Raw genomic sequence first — 23,309 nt, forward strand, 5'->3', positions numbered from 1 at the left:
TTGAGGTGATTGAGTGATTGATCTGTAATTGATTGAACACATCAGCTGCTCCTCAGTAAGTTGTATGGTGATACAATCAACATTCAACACATTACTTTAAACACAATCTCAGCACAGTCAGGCCTTTCATACATGAAAACAAGAAAAAGATCCATCCTTTATAACCATTACATCCATCACATTTAATGTGATGTACATCATTTGTTATACCATAAGTTTGCATTACTTACATTGAACATGGTGATTTGTGCTATGTTTTGTTTTTGCTTTTTTGATAATGAAGTCTCTGTTTATCTGATCTGAGAGAGTGAAGAGTGTCATTGTTCTTTACAGGTTGATGAAGTGTGATGTCAAAGATGGAGGTTGGGATGCTTTGGCTTCAGCTCTGAAATCAAACCCCTTACACTTGAAAAGACTGGATCTGTCTAAGAATAAACCAACAGACTTAGGAGTAAAGCTTCTCTCTGCTGGACTAGAGAATCCTCACTGTAAACTGGAGGAACTGAAGTAAGTGCATCTCTTTCATAAAGACAATAAATGAATAAGGATTCATATGTAGATAATGCATACAAAATATCCTTTGGCATAAGTCTCATCTGGCGGTTCAGCAAAAGATTCCTGCTTGAACCATCAGATCCAGTCATGATAGAAGGAAAATTTGGATCTTTATAATTAACCCAAAAAACTAAAAGTTCTATAATGACAACTCTCTGAAGATTTTTAGCATTGACAATTTTATTAAGACAATAAAAATATTTTTATGTCACTAAATTAAAGGTTTAGTTCACCCAAAAATGAACATTCTGTCATTAATTACTTACCCTAATGTAAGACCTCCGTTCATCTTCGGAAGATTTTTGTTAAAATCTGAGGGCTCAGACATGACTTCATTGGCACCAATGTAATTTCCTCTCTCAAGACCCATAAAAGGCACTTGTCAGCTTAGGTGTACTGGAAAAATACACAAGATACAAAAGCGAGTTAGTAGCTTTATTGACTCAAGTCTCACAAAAAGAAAGATAAACAGAGGAAGAAGTCACAAGCAGTGGGTCAGACAAGATCCCAGGCAGGAGATGCAGGCATGCAGGACTGTGACACAGGGACGCAATGGGCAATCCAACAACGATGAGAGAAAGGAAAGAAGACCAGATCAAGAACCTCAGGGAACAGGAACGCACACCACACACACACAGGAAGCCTGTAACGATCTGACAATGATAGTGGGTGAGTGAGGTGAATAAATAGGGGAGATAATCAGGTGCAGCTGGAGATGATGATGAGAGGAGCAATCAGTAGCCACGCCTCCAACACCACCACACAAACACAGTAAGAAAATGAGTCACTGAACCCATGAACTGTGACAGCACTAAAGACGTCGTTACAAAATCTCACTACAGTGGGTCTACACTCATTTTATGAAGCTATGAGAATAGTTTTTGTGTACAAAAAAAACTAAATAACGACATATAGTGATGGGCCGATTTCAAAACAAAGTGTCGAACCGTTATGAATCAGTGTATTAATTCATGATTTGGATCGTGTGTCAAACTGCCAAACTGGTGAAATTATGTGACATTGGCGATCCATCGAGTCCTGAATCGATACAGTAGCTGTGTCTCATTTCGTAGGCTGCGTCCTCCGGAGGACCCATCCTGTGTAGGATGCAGTATACGGAGTGTCCTCAATCAGAATTAAACGAGACGTCCTTCGTAGGACACACAGGCAGGAAGTATCACGTTGCTATGCCAACAAGTTCAGCCTCGTTGCGCTCTCACGCCAGTTATATGAATGAAAGTTATTTATAACTTGAAAATGACTATGAAAAGTTTCTTGTCTTGACAGCAATGTACTGTTCTAAACGTTTAAAATGCACTAAACAGTTGTAATCCTGTTTACAACAACTATCTGTTTGAGGTAATAGAGCTTAAAAAAAACATCAAAAAAGCTTGAACTACTTCATTTAAACACCATACCTACGCTCGCATGTATATCTGGCGGTGGTGCCATTTTTTCATATAATATAAAAAAAAAATATGACGGTTGTTAACGGAGACGCAAAGATTTGTGGGTTATCTCCAGCCGCGAAGGATACTCCTCGAGCACACTCCGAAATCCTGTGAAAGAAGAATGCATTCGAAGGTCGCATTTGGAGAGTCCTACTCACTTTTTTAAAATGAGACGGCCTTATGACGTATGCACCCTTCGTATGCGACCTCCGGAGGACGCAGCCTTCTGAAATGAGACACAGCTAGTGATTCATAACCGTTCAAATCTTTGTTTTGAAATCGGCCCATCACTATACAAGTCGTTATTTAGGTTTTTTTTGTGCACAAAAACTATTCTTGTTGCGTTATAAAATGATTGTAGAGCCGCTGTAGTGAGATGGGCTTTGTATCGACGTCTTTAGTGCCTTTATGGGTCTTGAGAGAGGAAATGACATTGGTGTCAATGAAGGCCTTTCTGAGCCATCGGATTTCAACACACTAATATCTTCATCTGTGTGTGAAGATGAGCGGAGGTCTGATGGGTGTCCAACGACATTAGAGTAATTATTGACAGAATTTAAATTTTTGGGTGAACTAACTCTTTAAGGCCATAAACAAATACTAAATATTTGCCCACAAGACTTTTTTTTTGTTGTCTTTTTTGTCTTTTCTTTTTTTTTGTTGGACGGACAAAGAATGTGCGAATTTTAAAATAATGGCTTTTTGATTGATTGTATTTCATTTAAAACACAATATAATCAAAATATACAGAGCAAAGGACAAAAAAAGGCACATTATTGATCACACTGATAATGAAATGTTAACAGCCACACATCTTTGTGCCATTCCTGAAACAGTTAACAATAACAATAAATCATTATAAATGTTATGTATGTTTAACTCATACTGACACCCTCATGCATAAAGCCCAAATATGTCCCACAAAAGTAAAATAACAAGGATATATAGAAAATATTATTTGTCTGCGTGTCTTTTCTGTCTTTTTTGTTTTTTCATGTAAGTGGAGTGGAACTCTGTATAAACCCAATTGGGCTTCGTTCCACCCCTTGTACTGTATCCATGTGATATTCGTGCAGAAATAAATAAATAAATAAAATATCCCTATCGCTGTAGCTGAATTAAAAGATGGAGATAATAAACACATGACTGTAATAATGATAATCTGAATGTGATCATTACAAAGCCCGTGTTGATCTGATCTGAGAGAGTAAAGAGTATGTCATTGTTCTCTACAGGTTGATAAAGTGTGGGGTCACAGATAAGGGTTGTGCTGCTCTGGCTTCAGCTCTGAGATCAAACCCCTCACACCTGAGAGAACTGAGTCTGTCTGGGAATAAAATAAAAGACTCAGGAGTGAAGCTACTTCGTGCTCTGGAGAATGATCCAGATTGTGCAGTCCACTGCATCTTCTAATGTAAGAATAGTTTTTACCAATTTGTATAATTTCATTTAAAGTTCAAAAGACTGTTTTAATCACTACAAATAAAAACAAATTGTATTTGTACAAGGATCAGAAACACTATGTGTGTTAATATTTTGTGTGAGATCATCAGAGGATGATTCTTTAATTCAGCTTTAATTTCTCAAGCTATTTGAACTTAAACTCTGTTTAAGTTTAATTCTATTCATAGTGTTGTGACTGATTGTGAAAATAATATTAATGTTGTTTCAGCTTTTACCCTGTATCTGTCTGTATGTGTGTGATAATCTAAGATTTGAGTTGTTTGTTTACTGATATTAAATGTATGATATTAAATGTATAATATTAAATACTGATATTAGTAGTGTAATGACCATTCTGTGGGTTCTATATCAGCTGTCTGTTGTGTGAAAGTGACTTTTTATGTCCTATTGATTTTGTAAAGAGACTTTGAGCATCAAATATTTTCATTATATTTCTTAGGAAAAGATGTTCTACTGTTGTCTGGCTATCACCAGACCAAGCTCAATTTAAGATTGAACCTTGGTCTGTGGAGTCTGCTCTGTATTTTCTACTGCACAAGAGGTGTGATCAACGAGCATTATTCGAATGACTCTGCACGCAATTGGATAATCCTTCAAACAATCAGACCACAAGAGGCGTGATCAACGGGCATAGTTCAAATGAGTCTGAACGCAATTGGATAGTCCTTCAACCAATCACACCACAAGAGGCGTGATCAACAGGCAACGGCCCATCGCTTCTCTATCTGTCATCGTGTTAAACCAGCAAATAGCACCCCAGGTGGATAAGCCAGTCTTTGATTGGTTCCCACAAAAGTGTAACAGAAGCACTAGAAATTAATGTACAGGTTTCCGGACTGAGCTGCAGGGTGAAATCAAATCGCTGGCAGATCAGGCTAGGTTATGTGACTGCATTTTATTTTGGCCAGTATTAGATTAAAGTCTGATCTTCTGATGATCATCTGATGGTGAATAAGGATCCACTACAGAGATTCACAGTCAACAGAATCAACAGAGACTGAAGATACAGTGACTTCAGTATTATATGACTTCATTTAGATTTCAACAATCAACCTGATGAGATGGCAGTGAAACATCTTTTATTTCAGAGCAGCAAATTACAGTTCCTTTTCTGTTGGTCACGTTTGACATGTGTCGAACTGACACTAAGTGGGTCATCCTTGAGAGCATCATCCACCTCTAAGATCAGAAACGGCCAATGAAATTGCTGTGTGGAATTTGCATGCAAAGCCACACCCCTGATATATGGGTATATAAGTGCAATACACACTTCAGCTTTGTTCTTCTGAGCCGAAATATGGAGGAAATATGGTGTAGTCAGCTGTCCGTTCATTGTGCTTAGACAAGTGTTTTCCTGGGTGCTTCAGCAGCTTGTTGAAAGAGAATTTTTTTTTATCTTTTTCTTTTTTTTTAAACAGCAAATTTACTTTGTAATTGAGCAAACAGACAGTGGTTTGCATCTTTTTAAAGATGCCGTTCTATGTCCCAAGAGTGCGGGGGTGATTCCTCTCTCCCTCTGACAGGCATGATGGCAGTGTTCAGTGTTTGGGCCATGCTCAGGCTGAAGCACCGTTCGTGGGTGGTTCATGCTCTCATTGCAAGAGCATGTCCATTGGAATGTTGTGTTTGCAACTCTCTTTTCTATTTTGGAGACAGAGAGTCTCCTCAGCTGCTTCCTGTCCTGGTCCTTCTACTTTCAGATGCGAGGCCTTGGCAGCGAGCACTGAGATGAATCCCTGCAAACCTCTCATTTTCCAGTATGCTCAGCTCCAGTTGACCTGACCTGAATGAGTTTGATGCTGCAACCATCAACGTTGCGACCCAGAGATTTTGCAGGAACTGGAGTCCCATCTGTGGATTAACCTTGTGGAGATGAAGAACGTCAAGAAGGTTTGCTTTCTTGATGTGTCCATCTCCCAAAGCACTGTTGAGGACTCCGCTCCACAGTTTTCTGCTGTGAAGAAAAAGATGGAGGCACAAGACGAAGGCACCTCATACAGGTCCTTCTCAAAAAATTAGAATATTGTGATAAAGTTCATTATTTTCCATAATGTAATGATAAAAATTTAACTTTCATATATTTTTGATTCATTGCATACCAACTGAAATATTTCAGGTCTTTTATTGTTTCAATACTGATGATTTTGGCATACAGCTCATGAAAACCCAAAATTCCTGTCTCAAAAAATTAGCATATTGAAATGTTCTCTAAACGAGCTATTAACCTAATCATCTGAATCAACTAATTAACTCTAAACACCTGCAAAAGATTCCTGATGCTTTAAAAAAAAAAACAGCCTGGTTCATTACTCAAAACCGCAATCATGGGTAAGACTGCCGACCTGACTGCTGTCCAGAAGGCCATCATTGACACCCTCAAGCGAGAGGGGAAGACACTGAAATAAATTTCTGAACGAATAGGCTGTTCCCAGAGTGCTGTATCAAGGCACCTCAGTGGGAATACAATGGGAAGGAAAAAGTGTGGCAAAAAAACGCTGCACAACGAGAAGAGGTGACCGGACCCTGATGTAGCGTCTGGAGTCTCTCTCATCAGGATCAAAGATGAGTCAATTCTGATGTTTAGGGTGGATAGCTTTTAGCCACATATAAATTAGGGGCCCGATGCCAACGAGTCTGGAGAAGCTGACACCTAAGACAGTTTTTATGACCCAGTCGAAATGAGACAGGCAGCATCTTTGGAAAACTGTGGCGACTTCAATCAGATTGTTATCTGGTCACATGACTTGAACCCTGTTCCCCCCCTTCAGATTCTCTCAGACAGAGAGACGCGGAGACTTCCCAAAACACACACACTAACTTTCCTTATGAAGCTTTAATTAAAACTATTCCAGACTGTATATGAGGTATCATTGTGTGTATGTATGCTCCATATGTCATACCAACATAGTCATGATGTATAAACAATGTAAGTTCATTTTAAATGCTTCTATTCCTGTGTAAGAATGTATCTCTGCTTTAATATCTCCCAGCCATAACGTGTTTGATATCTAAATATTCCTCTCTCTTTGTCTTAATCAACGATGCACAGAATAGGATTATGAAATGTATCATTAATACGTTTAGCAAACTTGGGGGTAAAACTGTATAAAATCGACACCCTTTACGACACCTGATAAAACATGCAAAGTAGGTCGTAAACAGAGACAAAGAGAATTTTTCCCGCTCAGAATTTACCCTCTGGATTGGGTAAACTAACCCAGAAGGGGTGTGGATTAATTGTCTTAAAAGACAAGTGGAAACATTTCTTTGGCCTCTTCTCTACTCATCCTCAGACCTTTCCTATTGTCCTCTGAAGCCGACTCACCCCCCTGCTATGAGGCTTCGGCCCTCGGCTAGGAGGTGAAGCCAACATTGGTTGTTTCCGTTTAAGTCAGCGCACTCCGCTACTCAGTCCTTGGACAAAAGGCGGACAGGCACTGAACACCATCAAGGAACTTCCATAACTTCGAAGGAAACCTTCCTCTCCTTTGGCAACATTCACTTTCAAATTACCTTCAAACTTCCCGCTGATCGGAGATCACTTGGAAGAACTGAGAGAGAGCGCTCCAGCTCACAGAACACTCTGAGAAGGACCCTTGCGCATTCTTTTATACTCAACACAAAGCAACCCATGCAAGTATAAATTCCATCGAAATTTTGATGCGTTTAAGACTAGTAACCCTGTTTAAGGTGATATTGTTCTTTGCTGGCTCTCTGTAGTAATGTTTGTGAAATGCCATTCTGAACCCTTCCTTTCTCTTCTTTCTCCTTTCCTATTTTGTTACCTGTCGTTATTCTGTATATACATGTATTCTTTATCTAGTCGTATGTATTCGTAGTATCAATTATTAAAACCATTTTATCCATGTTTAATTGTCATTGTTACTGCTCACAAGACACAAGTCACTTTAATGTTCAGATCTAGCTACAGCTCTCATGAGTATCTTTGAATACTTTAACTAATATCCCAATAGCTCGGAAAGTTTATTCTTTGTGGCCAGAAGAGTAACCTTCCCAGAGATTTGGTAGAAAGAATAAAAGCTTTGAGAGTTGATAACAGATTGTACTGATCGTTCATTAAAAGAACGGATCAGATGAGTTTTGAATTAATTCTTTAAAGGTTATTCTGTAATGATTATTCGTTAATTGCAATCCATTGTTGTTAACCAAATTTATATTGCTTAAATACCTAGGTTAGGTATGTCCTATTGGGTGATTTGAAGATTTATTGTTTGATCATAACCAGTTATGATTAATAATAAATATTTAAATATTAATCCCCATAATTCCCTATTGAGCTAATTTAATTTATTAATATATGTGGTCCAGTCACAACACTGAGGAAGATTGTGGAGAAGGACCGATTGCAGACCTTGGGGGACCTGCGGAAACAGTGGACTGAGTCTGGAGTAGAAACATCCAGAGCCACCGTGCACAGGCGTGAGCAGGAAATGGGCTACAGGTGCCGCATTCCCCAGGTCAAGACACTTTTGGGCTACAGAGAAGCAGCACTGGACTGTTGCTCACTGGTCCAAAGTACTTTTTTTTCCGGATGAAAGCAAATTTTGCATGTCATTCGGAAATCAAGGTGCCAGAGTCTGGAGGAAGACTGGGGAGAAGGAAATGCCAAAATGCCTGAAGTCCAGTGTCAAGTCCCCACAGTCAGTGATGGTCTGGGGTGCCATGTCAGCTCCTGGTGTGGGTCCACTGTGTTTTATCAAGGACAGGGTCAATGCAGCTCGCTATCAGGAGATTTTGGAGCACTTCATGCTTCCATCTGCTGAAAAGCTTTATGGAGATGAAGATTTGGTTTTTCAGCACGATCTGGCACCTGCTCACAGTGCCAAAACCACTGGTAAATGGTTTACTGACCATGGTATTACTGTGCTCAATTGGCCTGCCAACTCTCCTGACCTGAACCCCATAGAGAATCTGTGGGATATTGTGAAGAGGAAGTTGAGAGACTCAAGACCCAACACTCTGGATGAGCTTAAGGCCGCTATCGAAGCATCCTGGGCCTCCAGAACACCTCAGCAGTGCCACAGGCTGATCGCCTCCATGCCACGCCGCACTGAAGCAGTCATTTCTGCAAAAGTATTGTGTGCATAACTGAACATAAGTATTTGAAGGTTGACTTTTTTTGTATTAAAAACACTTTTCTTTTATTGGTCGGATGAAATATGCTAATTTTTTGAGAGCTGTATGCCAAATTCATCAGTATTAAAACAATAAAAGACCTGAAATATTTCAGTTGGTGTGCAATGAATCTAAAATATATCAAAGTTTAATAATAATTTAAAATAATGAACTTTATCACAATATGTGAAACTTTTTTCAAGTTTGTTTTTTTCATCAGTTTTTTATTTGACATTTAAAAAACCTCCCGCTCTGTTATAGGCTCATTCAATGCTGTAGCGTAGCATAGCCACATAAGGAGAAGCATATTTATAGTATTATTGACTAACAAGATTGATTGGTTGACTTATTTTAAAAGCTATCCTAGCTAGAATTTTTTTGTTATCAGAATGTTCTGAGAACATTACCATGCATTGTTCTATAAATGTTTTCAGCGGGTAGTTTTATTTTTGTTCCCAGAATGTTCTTTTAAAAGTTTGGATAACATTCTTCTAAAAACATTCTAAAAATGTTTAGTGGTAACATTCTTATAACATTATTCTCTAACGTTTTTATGTTTTCAGCAGGTAGTTTTATTTTTGTTCTTAGAATGTTCTTTTTAAAGTTAGGATAACATTCTATAAAAAAATTATAATTGTTTTGTGATATTCCTTAAATGTTTAAACATAACATTTTTAGAACATTATTGTCAGAATTTCTGTAATGGAGGCTTGATGTTCTCTCTCAGAATCAGCTCTAGTGTTTGCTGTCAGGCAGTAGAAGACAGTGGCCAGGGAAACTCAGGGCAGGAACCAACACAAGACAAGACTCTAGACAAGACAACAAGAAATAACAGACAAACCACACTGTATTCCCCAACAGTGTTCTAAACTCAATAAAATTGCAGAGCTGTACTCAAAGCTGAAATATTGTTCAGACACCACAAAAGTTTTAAGTTCACTCAAGTTTCCCCCTTATTGATTATTTAGACAAGATTAGCTCTGAGTTTATGAGTAGAACTGACAGGCTAACTCATTTCGTTCAAGAGTGGATTGAAATTACGTCTGACGTAATAATGACATGCAACTTCAGTGGAGGTTCATATCAACATGGCAAATTCAAATAACCTAATAACCAAAACAAACTAACATGAAAAAATAAAACAAAACAAAACACGGACATTCCAATGAATGGTGAATGAACTAGTATATGATCGATTGTGGCGGATGTAAATACACTATTGACATCGTACGACTAGTTGTTTGCAAGGACTGCTGCGCGCACCTGGATGTAGGCAGGCAACAACATCAAGGAGATCCACCATCAACAACATCAGCCTGCATGCAAACCCTAGAGCCTGCACACAAAAGGTAAGAACACGCCCTAACGTACTTAGTTTATTTATTTGTTTGCCGTCTTCCAGGCAGAGCTCAGCTAAAGTGTAGGCTTTGTGAGAGAGGTTTTTTGCGGCTAGCTGTATTTTTTAGCGAGTTAGCTAAAGTTCATTGTCTCAGCTGTCAGCCTGTTGTTGCAGTACATTACTTTAGTTCAGCATTTCCCAACCGGGGTGCCGTCTGACGAGGGCAGGGGTGCTGTGTAAAAGGTCCCAGCACGCACGCACTTACACCGTGGTTCATCTCACACCTGATGACGCATATTTAATATGGGTTGTAATTTGAAAATAATGCTTTATGTATGTTTCTGTCGATGGATACACAAGCTGGCTCCTCAGTGATACATTACAACAGCGATAATAAAAGAACAAACATGGGCAAAACGGTCTCTTTATAAACTGTGTTCAATGCATGCTGCTGTATGGCCAGTCATTTTACCGTCATAACCCGTACATTCGCCAGAAGACGTGAATGAGGACTCGAGCGTGCTGTGAAAACATTTGTCTCAAATATAGCGCGCAAACATTATGTTCTCTTTCAAGTCTTGCGCTTGAACGGACAAACTCACACGAGAAGTATGTCACCATGTCCATCATGATGAGTATCCAAGCAGTCTGTATATGCCTTAAGAGAACTTTACACAGTCGAGAAAGAAGAGACGTATCCCTGTATTAGGTCTTAAAGGGGCAGTTACTGCTGTCTGTTTAATGTCAAACAAAAGATAAGGACATCACTCACTGCTATTGATTGAATAGCTTTTGTAAGTTTAATAAGGATTAATCTTACACTCAGGGCCATTTTTTGGGATTTCCACCTGGATTTGGCCGACCCAAATTGAAAAGCCTCCCATACACACATACAGTGTTCTAGGTTAAAAATGTTGGTGTCATTTTACAGGAAACCCTTTGAAGTTACATAAAACACTGCTAAAAGTGATAAACTTGTAAGTATATGTAAGTCTAAGCTGCAATAACCCCCCCCCCCCCCAAAAAAAAGCGCTTTTTGATTTTTTTTTAAAATAAATTCATTTTTGAAAGTGTGTAACTCAAGCCCTGTGTGCTCTAGGAACCTGCAGACAGTTTGGGCTGTTTCCACTAAATTACAGAAAATAGTGGACAAAAGAATTTTGTCTGTGTCATGTTGTTTGCCAGATTTACTCAAATGGGTCTGAAGGGATGAACCCCCTTTTTTACCCCTTTTTGCCCCTCCCCCGACCCTGCTACCCCATTCCACCCCCCCACCACCACCATATACAGTGATATAAATGCAATATCCCAGTGTCATTAAATTAATTATACATGCTGGAAGCAGCCCAAACTGTCTGCAGGGTCCTAGAGCACACAGGGCCTGAGTTACACACTTTCAAAAATTAATTTATATAAAAACTTTTTTTTCAAAAAGCGCCTAATTTTTGGGGGGTTATAACAGCTTACACAACATATACTTACATGTCAATCACTTTTAGCAGTGTTTTATGAAACTTTAAAGGGTTTCCTGTAAAATGACACCAACATTTTGAACCTAGACCACTGTATGTGTGTATGGGAGGCTTTTCAATTTGGGTCGGCCAAATCCAGGCGGAAATGACATTAGAGTAATTTAGTGTAAATACATTACTTTGTTTAAAACAAAAGCCAAAGTGATGCATATCTCCAGAAAGTAGAGACTCTGGAGCTGGGTCGGAAATGACCCTGTACCGGGTCCTTGGAGTTTAAGTGGTTAATTTAAACAGTTGAATATGCAGTTATCTTAAATTTGATTATTTATTCAATTTCTCTAACTAAAACTAATGCTAGACCTACCTGAAAAGCATTGTTTATTTTATTAGCATCTTTGCTCAATAGTATTTATTTGTGCTGCTGCTTGTTTTTAAGTTATTTTGACATCTAGAAGTTGCATCTTCACTGGACACTGATGCATGCCTCAATGCAATCAGAGAATTTATTGCAAGAAGAGGACAAGTCAAAGAGATGTACTCTGATAATGGAACCAACTTCAGGTCAGCTGACAGTGAGTTAAAGATCAATAAAAGAATGGAACACCAGCAAGATAGCAAAGGACTTGCAAGAGAAGGGAGTTCAGTGGCACTAATCCACCAGCAGGTTCTCACCACGGAGGAAGCTGGGAGCGGCTGATCCTCTCTGAGAAAAATTCTAAACAGCTCAGTGACGGAACAACTTTTAGATAAAGAAGGTATCCACACCTTGCTTTGTGAAGCTGAGGCCATCAGAAACAGCAGGCCTATTACCCAGGCATCTTCAGATCTCAATGATTTAGAGGCATTAACGCCCAATCACCTGTTACTGCTCAAGGTCAAACCTGAGTTACCCCCAGGAGTGTTCAGCAAGAATGACCAGTATGTTAACTTCAGATGGAGGCATGTCCAGTACCTCGAGGATGTTTTCTAGAAACGCTGGTGTAAAGAATATTTATTGCAGCTTCAGGAACGTCAATGATGGATGATGGTCCACTCCTGGAAGAAACTTCAGTGCTGGTGATGTAGTGTCGATTGGGGATAATACATTGCCCAGAAATTCATGGCCACTTGGAAGAATTGCTGAGATTTTTCCTGACAAGAAAGACTTTGTTCGTCAAGTGAAAGTCAAGCCTAAGAGCAACGAGCTTTGTTGCCCGATAACAAAGTTATGTCTTTTTCAAGGATCAATATATAAACTGTTCCAAAGAAAAGCCCCTATTTCAGACAGGGCGAAGACCAAGATGATTCTCTTTTGATAGTTTGTTAGTTAACATGTAGGTAGGGATGGCTGACGTGAACCTGACGTTTCGACGCTGTGTCGAGATCCCGAAGCGCAGATGTTTCGAAACACTGCTCCGAGCTGTGATTCGACACACCCATGTCACGTGACTACAGCTAAACGAAGCACTGAAGTGTTTCATCAGGTGCTGAAACTGCTTTGATTAAAAGGGGCGGGAACAAACCACAGTCACACATCTGAATGAACCTCATTCCCCACAGTTTCAAAGTGAAGTTAATCCATCTTCACCTCATGGGTTTTGTGAGAGAAGATACATTTTGTGATATAAGTGAGATTTATAGTGCACTTTGGTTAGTTATATTTAGGCTAGATTTAAATGAGATATATTGACTGATAGGTATAGACAGCGACAGATAGTTAGGATAGATATAGGCTAGTGACATTCATATAGGCCAAGTTAGAATTATAGATACAGAAGATATTCTTAAGTGATATACAGTCTTGTTCAAAATAATAGCAGTACAATGTGACTAACCAGAATAATCAAGGTTTTTAGTATATTTTTTATTGCTACGTGGCAAACAAGTTACCAGTAGGTTCAGTAGATTGTCAGAAAACAAATGAGACCCAGCATTCATGATATGCACGCTCTTAAGGCTGTGCAATTGGGCAATTAGTTGAAAGGGGTGTGTTCAAAAAAATAGCAGTGTCTACCTTTGACTGTACAAACTCAAAACTATTTTGTACAAACATTTTTTTTCCTGGGATTTAGCAATCCTGTGAATCACTAAACTAATATTTAGTTGTATGCCCACAGTTTTTTAAAACTGCTTGACATCTGTGTGGCATGGAGTCAACCAACTTGTGGCACCTCTCAGCTGTTATTCCACTCCATGATTCTTTAACAACATTCCACAATTCATTCACATTTCTTGGTTTTGCTTCAGAAACAGCATGTTTGATATCACCCCACAAGTTCTCAATTGGATTAAGGTCTGGAGATTGGGCTGGCCACTCCATAACATTCATTTTGTTGGTTTGGAACCAAGACTTTGCCCGTTTACTAGTGTGTTTTGGGTCATTGTCTTGTTGAAACAACCGTTTTAAGGGCATGTCCTCTTCAGCATAGGGCAACATGACCTCTTCAAGTATTTTAACATATGCAAACTGATCCATGATCCCTGGTATGCGATAAATAGGCCCAACACCATAGTAGGAGAAACATGCCCATATCATGATGCTTGCACCTCCATGCTTCACTGTCTTCACTGTGTACGGTGGCTTGAATTCAGAGTTTGGGGGTCGTCTCACAAACTGCCTGTGGCCCTTGGACCCAAAAAGAACAATTTTACTCTCATCAGTCCACAAAATGTTCCTCCATTTCTCTTTAGGCCAGTTGATGTGTTCTTTGGCAAATTGTAACCTCTTCTGCACATGCCTTTTTTTTAACAGAGGGACTTTGCGGGGGATTCTTGAAAATAGATTAGCTTCACACAGACGTCTTCTAACTGTCACAGTACTTACAGGTAACTCCAGACTGTCTTTGATCATCCTGGAGGTGATCATTGGCTGAGCCTTTGCCATTCTGGTTATTCTTCTATCCATTTTGATGGTTGTCTTCCGGAGATCATTTTAGCTGAACAGCCTATCATTTTTTGCACCTCTTTATAGGTTTTCCCCTCTCTAATCAACTTTTTAATCAAAGTACGCTGTTCTTCTGAACAATGTCTTGAACGACCCATTTTCCTCAGCTTTCAAATGCATGTTCAACAAGTGTTGGCTTCATCCTTAAATAGGGGCCACCTGATTCACACCTGTTTCTTCACAAAATTGATGACCTCAGTGATTGAATGCCACACTGCTATTTTTTTTGAACACACCCCTTTCAACTAATTCAACTAATTGCCCAATTGCACAGCCTTAAGAGCGTGCATATCATGAATGCTGGGTCTCATTTGTTTTCTGAGAATCTACTGAACCTACTGGTAACTTGTTTGCCACGTAGCAATAAAAAAATATACGAAAAACCTTGATTATTCTGGTTAGTCACATTGTACTGCTATTATTTTGAACAAGACTGTATATAGATAGATATGGAGATGTCACATAACAGACACTACATCTGGTGTGGGAGGGATTCCATTTGGAAACACCACATAAAGTGAGATGTGTGTATTGTGTATTTTATTGGTCCAAAATGCATGATCCATTAACTTAATTTTCAGTAATTTCCCTCATTTGTATGTACTTGCTAAAAAAAAAATGTATGCATGCCATCAACAAGTGTCCCGCCTTGTGAGAGAATTTTTTCTCATATACATATACATAAAGTCGACTAAGTCCTTCACCAGCAAAAGAATTCATACTTTTGAATAAAAATGGTATGTAACAAATTACACATTGTGGCTTTATTACTTTTAATAATCTTAATTTTTCATGACAAAAAAACAAAAGACTAAAGTTATTTACAATGAGGAGGCTACAGGTAACAAAACCAAGTAGTTGTCAGCCAGATGTTAAAAACGTGTTTTTTGCTTTGTTTTTAACATACAGTAGTAGATCACTGTCAAGGTTATTTCAGATCAATACATGCAAGTGTTCACTAGATGGCGTCATGGAGACGGGTGTCGGGTGTTGTTTCGAAGCTTCGGCACATTTGCTTCAACTGTTTCAGTGCTTCACGAAGCCTCGGTCTGCCCATCACTAGCAGTAACACAACAAGACTTTGACAGAGTGAACATGGCTTATATAGGCTGAGGTAATGAGGTAAATGAGACACAGGTGTAACCAATGAGTGCTGATGAGTCTGGGCAAAGGATTATGGGTAATGTAGTTTTTGATGGAGTGACAGTCCGGGGCGGAGTTCCCTCTGGTGGTATTCAGGGGCACTCTCACTGGTGAATTGTGACACATATGAAGTAAAGACAGAACATTTTCTCTCTCCAGTTAGAGTCGATCATGTGCCGAAACCAGAACAACCCGTTGGACGACACTCTTTTCTGAACACAAAGTCCAGTTCAACTTAAAGGTTTATTCATTCTGTGCCTTGAAGGAGAAAACATGATATATTAACGAAGAACAAACATCAAAATAGTAAGTATTTAATTAAATATTTCAGTGCACTGGGACTCAAAGATAATATTTGCTTTTGATGTTTGAAGGGAATGAGGGAATTTAAAGGGATATTTCACCCAAAAATTAAAATTCTGTCATCATTTACTCACCCTCAAGTTGTTCCAAACCTGTATGAGTTTCTTTGTTGTGCTGAACACAAAAGAAGATATTTTGAAGAATGTTTGAAACCAAGCAGAGAGAGAGCAACTTTTCACTACCATAGTATGTTTTTCTAGCCTATTGGTTCTATTTTAGGTCAAGTCAAATCAATCAACTTTATTTATATAGCACTTACAATGCCGATTGTTTCAAAGCAGCTCAACAGTGTTAAACGGGGAAATATAGAATTTATAAATTTCACTACATACCGTTACATATAGCACCAAAACTTCAAAGGAATTATATTTGAAACTTGACTTCTGAGTAATACTGAAGGTGTTACATTGGAGTTTATTTTGGCAGTCAAAATGTGTTTTTAGTGATTCATCACGAGTGTCTTTTAAATTTTTGCCGATTTCTTTACTAATAGTTCTGGGGTTGTAGTTGAAGTCATTCATGAATTGTGTTTGACGGACTAGTTGAAGAGTGAATGTGTTTAGAGGTTGAAATTCTGCTCGGTTTCATTGGCGAGGAGGGCTTTATATTGGACTGAATCAGAATCAGAAAACCTCGCTTCTGGATCTCGATGTTCAGCAGATACCAAAGCCTAATTTATGAATTTAAGTTTTAGAGTGTGCGTCGATATGCACTTAAAATTTTAACAAAAAATATTAGACCATTCGGGTATCTATGGAATATTCTTTTCACCATACTATGATTCGGGACATACTAATTCTATTTTTAAATACTATTTAGGATGGACAGTATGTGAATTGGGAGGCAGCAAATATTTGTAAAACAGACAGATGTAGAGGGTGACCAATAGCATTGATTTATTGAAGAAGGAAAAAACAAAACAAAACAAAAAGACACCACCACCAAAAAAAGGGCACTTCAGAGTGTGAGGCCAAAAACGGCATGCACTCTGCACAGGCTGAGCCCTATCTGTGGATGTGCCTGTTCACATATGTGTAATCATGAGTGACTGAGCTTGAGAACACAGTCACATGATCCTTTTTCTCCCACACTCCAGATGTATTCAGATAAATGATGAAGGATGTTTAATTTAATCTTTTAATTTAGTGTCTGATGTTTGTTCATTCAGAGTCCGTGGAGGAGATCAAACTCATCAGATTCTCCTGCAGCTTCATCATGGCTGATCCACAAGGATCCACAGGTGGAGATTTCTCTCCAGGATGCAGGTACTTCGACAAACACTGAACAATGTTGAGTTACATCAATGTTTACAACCCCTTTAAGTTTCCCCAAAATGCTTTTTGATGAAAGATGAATGTGTTTATATTAATATGGTTCCTCTCATAAAGAACAATCACAGTAATCTAAAGGATTAAACTGAATCTGTTCTCTGTTCCAGTTCAGTCCAGCAGAAGAGCTCAAACCCAGAGTCCAGCTGTGTGTCTATGAAGAGTGACCGGTCTATGGAGCCGCCACTAAAGTTTAAGAGTGGAAACACACAGCCAGATCTTAGGTTGAAATATTAAATAAAGATCATAAAGTTTCCTCTAAGTCCTTTTTTTCTATTAAAGATGAATGTGTGTATATGAATATGTTTCCTCATTCACAGTAATCTAAAGGATTAAACTAAATCTGTTCTCTGTTCCAGTTCAGTCAAGCAGAGCTCAAGCCTAGAGGCCAGCTGTGTGTCTATGACGAGTGACTGGTCTATGGAGCCGCCACTAAAGTTTAAGAGTGGAGATAAACAGCCTGATCTCAGGTACTCAGAATAACAGAATAGCATCTTTGTGTGAGCGTGCGGTTTCGAGCATGCTGGAGACGTGCACTCTCTTGTCTCTGTGCCTTGTTTTATGTGTGGAGCGTGGTGTTCTGATTTCAGCACTTCTTGTCTTGTCTTGTTTGGTTTCAGTTCCATGTTGAAGTTCGGACACTCATGCTCCTTGTCTTGTCTTTTGTTGTGAGTGAACGGGTTGTGTATTGTGCTTTCTCTTCGTAAGCTCTTGTCTCTTCTGTTTTGTGAGCACATGGTTTCTTTTGATTGGCCAGGCACTCTAGTGTTTTTGTGTTCTGTGTGGCACCCGTTTTGTGTTTGGTCTTGTGCTGTGTAGCATGCAGATTGAGTTTTTCACTGGCTGTGTGCTTTAATGTCATGTAATGTCATCTTATGAGTTCTTATATTAGCTGCATGCTCTAACTTTTGTCATGTTTGGTGTAAGTATGGCTTGTCATGTATGTTTACGTGTGTCAATGTGCTTTCCTGTCTATTGTCTTACACTTGCCCATCTTGTTACCTGATTATTGGTTCAGTTGCCCTACCTGTCCTCCCTTGTTACCTGCCTTGTTTGCTGCCCTATTTATCCTCCTTGTGTTTTCAGTTCTGTGCCAGATCGTTGTTGTATATTTACCTGTCAAAGATTTCCCATCGTGTGTTTCCCAGCCTTGCAGCCATGTCAAGTCTGTCCTGTTTTAATTGTAATTACTATTACTAGTATAAATTGTAAATACTTCATTAATTTGGGAAAATGAATCAATTCAAGGAACCTTGAAGGAATCAATTTCAGATAATTTATTAATGGATTCTTCCACCGAATCTCTCATACAAATATCTATCAATTCTATTAAATTATCACTGTTTTGTCCATAAACAGTAACAAATTAATACTGGCCGTATGTATGTTTAGGCCAAAATATATTTTCCCATTTGGCTTTAACCCTGTCCACTGCACAACATACAACAGTAAATTTAGACAAATAAAGTTTGGTACAAATCCAGAAACACAAACTATCTATATAATGCTTACGCGACCTTATGAGAATTTGTTTGACATCATAAAATATAACTGCAGCAAGGGCATTAGACCTAGAAGCTTTTTTGACATCCCTGTGGAGGTTGGGGGCCTTAAACCTGAGTGGACAATGTTCAAAGCATCGACGCTATGGCAGGGAGCTGTGGTCTCAAGGTCTTAGGTGCCTTAGGTGCGAACACCGTGGTGGACACGCATTAATATGTTGTATGTACAGTAACGTTACAGTTTGACAGTAGAGTACTGATTTAAAAGTTGATTTATTTAGCCAAACAAAGTAATGTAGAAGCCACAATAGTCAGTGTCATGTTAACTACTCATCCGCTGCAAAATAATCATACTTCAGTTCTCAAAAATGTATATTTATTTAACAAATTGACTAAAGCCTTGTTAAATGACTATCGTTTCAACTTAGATGGTGAAGAAGGTGACGTTAGCTACAATGATCGACTGAGTGATCTGTAAGTAACTAAACAGTAGTAGTAAACGTAGTTTCTGAGTTTTGTGTTAATGATGAAATATAATAATAATAATAATAATAATAATAATAATAATAATAATAATAATAGATTTTATTTATAATGCACTTTTCATTCCAAAGAATCTCAAATTGCAACAAATAAAATAATAAAAAAATAAAATAAATAATAAATAATAATAATAAAAAATTAGGTGAATTTAGATTTCAATCCATCAAAAGGGATCAACATACGTATCTACTGTTGTATTTTATGACAACAGTGGCAGGAAACAATATTAACCTTTGTCATTTGACAAACTGCTATGTGAGCTAATTGGAGTTTCCAAAACTAGCATCTTGCGTTCGATCTAGCCAACACATGTGATATTATCATAATATTGTCTTACTTAGAAACTTTCAATTTAATTTGAAATGGGTTCGACAGCCAATAAGTGGATAAAATCACTACTTCCTGCTTGCAGGAGTACGGTTGAAATCGGCCCTTTCTTCAGTATCAGACGCTGAGCGGATCCTGCTATATTGCCCCAGGTTAGAAAAACTCTCCGTGGTGAAATGGGCCGAGCAAACTAACAACTCTGAATTACTTTGTTGCGGTATCCAATTGTAAATAAACATCAGCCATGACTGTTGACATTGTTTATCTGTGGTAAGGCTATGAAAAGTCCTCACATCCCCTGCACAGCCTGGAACATGACATTTGTGATGATATTTTATTCACGCTTGTTTATCTGCTGAACTCCTGACGACTGCGCAGTTCCGCCTGAAAATGAACCTGGGCTGACATGCAAATGTTGGGGGCGTACATGTTAAGGATCTCAGCAATTGCGTCACAGGTGACGTTATGTTGAAAATAGCCTGTTTTTCCGTGGTGTTTTTCACAAACAAGATTTACATATGAAGGAAGAGGAAATGGTGTTTGAGACTCACTGTATGTGATGTCCATCTACTGAACTCTTGTTATTTAACTATGGCAAGGTTAATTCAATTTTTCATTCTAGGGCACCTTTAAGTACTAGGGAACTAAACTATTCAGTGCTTTGTAAGCAATAAGCAAGATTAAAAAATATATGATGTTTATTAGGGAGCCAGTGCAGTGTTGACAGAACCAGGCTAATGTGATCATACTTGGTTGCTACTGGTTCCTGGTTCTAGTAAGAACTCGAGCTGCTGCGTTTTGGACCAGCTGTAGCTTATTAAGCGAGCAGGGAAACCACCCAGTAGAGCATTACAATAATCTAGCCTTGAGCTCATGAACGCATAAACTAACTGTTCAGAATTCTGCATTGAAAGCATGTGCCGTAATTTAGATACATTTTTAAGATGGTAGAATGCAGTTTTACATATGCTAGAAACGTGTCTTTCGAATGAAAGATTGGTATCAAAGAGCACACCCAGGTTCCTCACTGACGACGAGGGCTTGACAGAGCAGTCATCAAGTGTTAGACAGTATTACTTGTGGAGCTTTTTTGTCCAATAATTAAAAATTCAGTTTTATCTGAATTAAGTTGCAGGAAATTGCTATTAATCCAATTTCCTATATCAGCTATGCATTCCGTTAATTTTGTTAATTTGTAATTTGTAATTTTTGTCAGGCCGTGTAGAAATAGAGCTGAGTATCATCAGCAAAACAATGAAAACTAACGCCATGCTTCCTAATGATATCTCCCAGTGGTAGCATATACAGGGTGAAAACCAACGGTCCTAACACTGAGCCTTGCGGTACCCCATACTGAACTTGTGATCGGTGTGACGAGTGTGACGGTGTAACGGTCAGATGAGTATGATTTAAACCATGCTAATGCAGTTCCACTAATGCCAACATAATTTTCGAGTCTATTCAGAAAAATGCTGTTGTCGATAGTATCGAATGCAGCGCTAAGATTGAGTAACACTTATAGAGAGATACAAACACAATTGGATGATAAGAGTAAATTATTTGTAACTCTGATGAGAGCAGTCTCTGTACTATGATACAGTCTAAATCCTGCACTGGAAATCCTTACAGGTGCCATTTTTTCTAAAAAGGAGCATAATTGTGAAGACACTGCCTTTTCAAGTATTTTTAACAGAAAGGGTAGATTTGAAATTGGCCTGTAATTGACTAACTCTGTAGGACCAAGTTGCGTTTAAAAAAAAAAAAGGGTTTAATAATAGCCCACTTAAAAGTTTTCGGTATATCCTAATGACAAAGATGAAGGAAAGAAGAGGATCTATGACCTCTGAAAGCATCTCTTTTAATAGCCTAGTAGTACAGGGTCGAGCATAAATGTTGATTCTGATGATTTAACAAGTTTAGCCAATTCTTTTCCTTCTATAGCAGTGAATGAGTGTATTTTTTCTTCATTGTGACACTACAATGCTCTGTCTGATGTGCTTGTTACAGGCAGAGGTGGGTAGTAACGAATTACATTTACTTCGTTACATTTACTTGACTACATTTTTTGGGTAACTTGTACTTTTAGAGTTTATTTAAAAATGGGTACTTTTACTTTTTACTTCTTGTGAAAAAACTGTACTTTTACTTCATTTCATTCGGTGGCGTTCCTCCGCTACTGTCAATGGTGATAATTAATTATATATTTTAAAATAAGTTATGACTTGTTCGCAAGTCTCGCGAAACGTTGGAGAGGCTGCTTCGTGATAGGTGGATACGCATCACCCGCGTAAAATTAGCGTGCATTTAGTCAGAAGATGATGGCCGAAGCAGAGGGAGATGTGTGTAAGCTACGGCAGATCACCCGTACGTGGCCTCAAGTTCAGCCTGTTTTCAGTCAAAGATGTCAAAAAGAACAGTTTCATAATTTAATGCATGCTGTGTGCACCAAAATGAACTGACATCTCAGCATACAATAATTCCAGCTCCATTCCAGCTCATTCGAATTCCAACAGAAATGAACACTATGGGCAGAAAAACTGCATTTTTTTAGTCTATGGTTTGTAAACTAAAACATTTTGAATTTTGCGTCAGCTCCATGTTCTGCTTTTCTGATTCACCAGACTTGCTCAATAGCTCAGCTGATACAGATTTGTATTTGCAATGCGAAAAGCTTGAGAACGAACCCCATGAAGAACGAGTCATGATAAAAGAGCTCAAAGACGAGTTCTAAACACAAGCTAAAAATACATGGACACAATTTTATTTTTGTCACATTTGCTTTTGTTAACACTTTCGGGTAGGTTTAGTGTGGGTGTACGTTAAAAACACAACGTAACAAAACAGATTCACGCAAATCTGTTCTGGAAAAAAATAAGCTTTTAGTGCCACCCAGTGGACATTTCACTTTGAAACTGTCGCAATATGTACGTATTGGTACATATTTTGTGGTTTGCAAAAACGTTGCCATATGTACTGATGAGATCAGGCTAAAAACGAAACAAATTGAATTGCCTAATGTGACATCTTGCATTTACACACATATCCGGACAGACAACAGTCTGCAGTGTATACATACATTTAAAAATGGGACCGTATTTTTAAGAATGCATATACTTATAAAAATATAAGAACAAAGTATGTTTTAAAAAGAGCTGTGGTTAGCCCAGCACACCATTAATTTACACTGTTTAACCATTAAACACACACACACACACACACACACACACACACACACACACACACACACACACACACACACACACACACACACACACACACACACACACACACACACACACACGTTGGTCTATGTGGTTTACAGGGACTCTCCATAGGCGTAATGGTTTTTATACTGTACAAACCGTATTTTCTATCCCCTTACACTGCCCCTGCCCCTAAACCTACCCATCACAGGAAACATTCTGCATTTTTACTTTCTCAAAAAAACATCATTTAGTATGTTTTTAAGGCCATTTGAATTATGGGGACATTTGATATGTCCTCATAAACCACATTTATAGTGTAATACCAGTGTAATACCCATGCAGTTATACAAATTTGTGTCCTCATAAACCACATAAACAGGCTCACACACACACACACACACACACACACACACACACACACACACACACACACACACACACACATATATATATATATATATATTTGGAGGTGTGTGAAAGCTCTCTAAGTAGTCTGAAATTCAGGGTTTTTGGATCTTATCAATCAGATCGAAAGTAACTAGTAACTAAGTACTTGA

The 23,309-nt window shown here is 38.5% G+C and overlaps 1 protein-coding gene and 1 pseudogene across 2 annotated transcripts in view; both read left to right on the plus strand.

The window, feature by feature from the left end:
• LOC137084886 (NACHT, LRR and PYD domains-containing protein 3-like) overlaps positions 1-4,817 on the plus strand; it is a 61,970-nt gene extending 57,153 nt beyond the window's left edge. For both annotated transcript variants that reach the window (XM_067451432.1, XM_067451433.1), the window contains 3 exons: positions 334-507; positions 3,242-3,420; positions 3,910-4,817. In XM_067451432.1, the coding sequence (XP_067307533.1) occupies positions 334-507; positions 3,242-3,419 (352 nt within the window). In that variant the 3' untranslated portion in view covers position 3,420; positions 3,910-4,817. The remainder of the gene's footprint in view (positions 1-333; positions 508-3,241; positions 3,421-3,909) is intronic.
• Positions 4,818-17,537: 12,720 nt separating this feature from the next.
• Positions 17,538-23,309, plus strand: part of LOC137084891 (NLR family CARD domain-containing protein 3-like) — a 35,694-nt pseudogene continuing 29,922 nt past the window's right edge.

The sequence above is a fragment of the Pseudorasbora parva genome, chromosome 8, assembly GCF_024679245.1.
Source record: "Pseudorasbora parva isolate DD20220531a chromosome 8, ASM2467924v1, whole genome shotgun sequence".
Classification (NCBI taxonomy): Eukaryota; Metazoa; Chordata; class Actinopteri; order Cypriniformes; family Gobionidae; genus Pseudorasbora; species Pseudorasbora parva.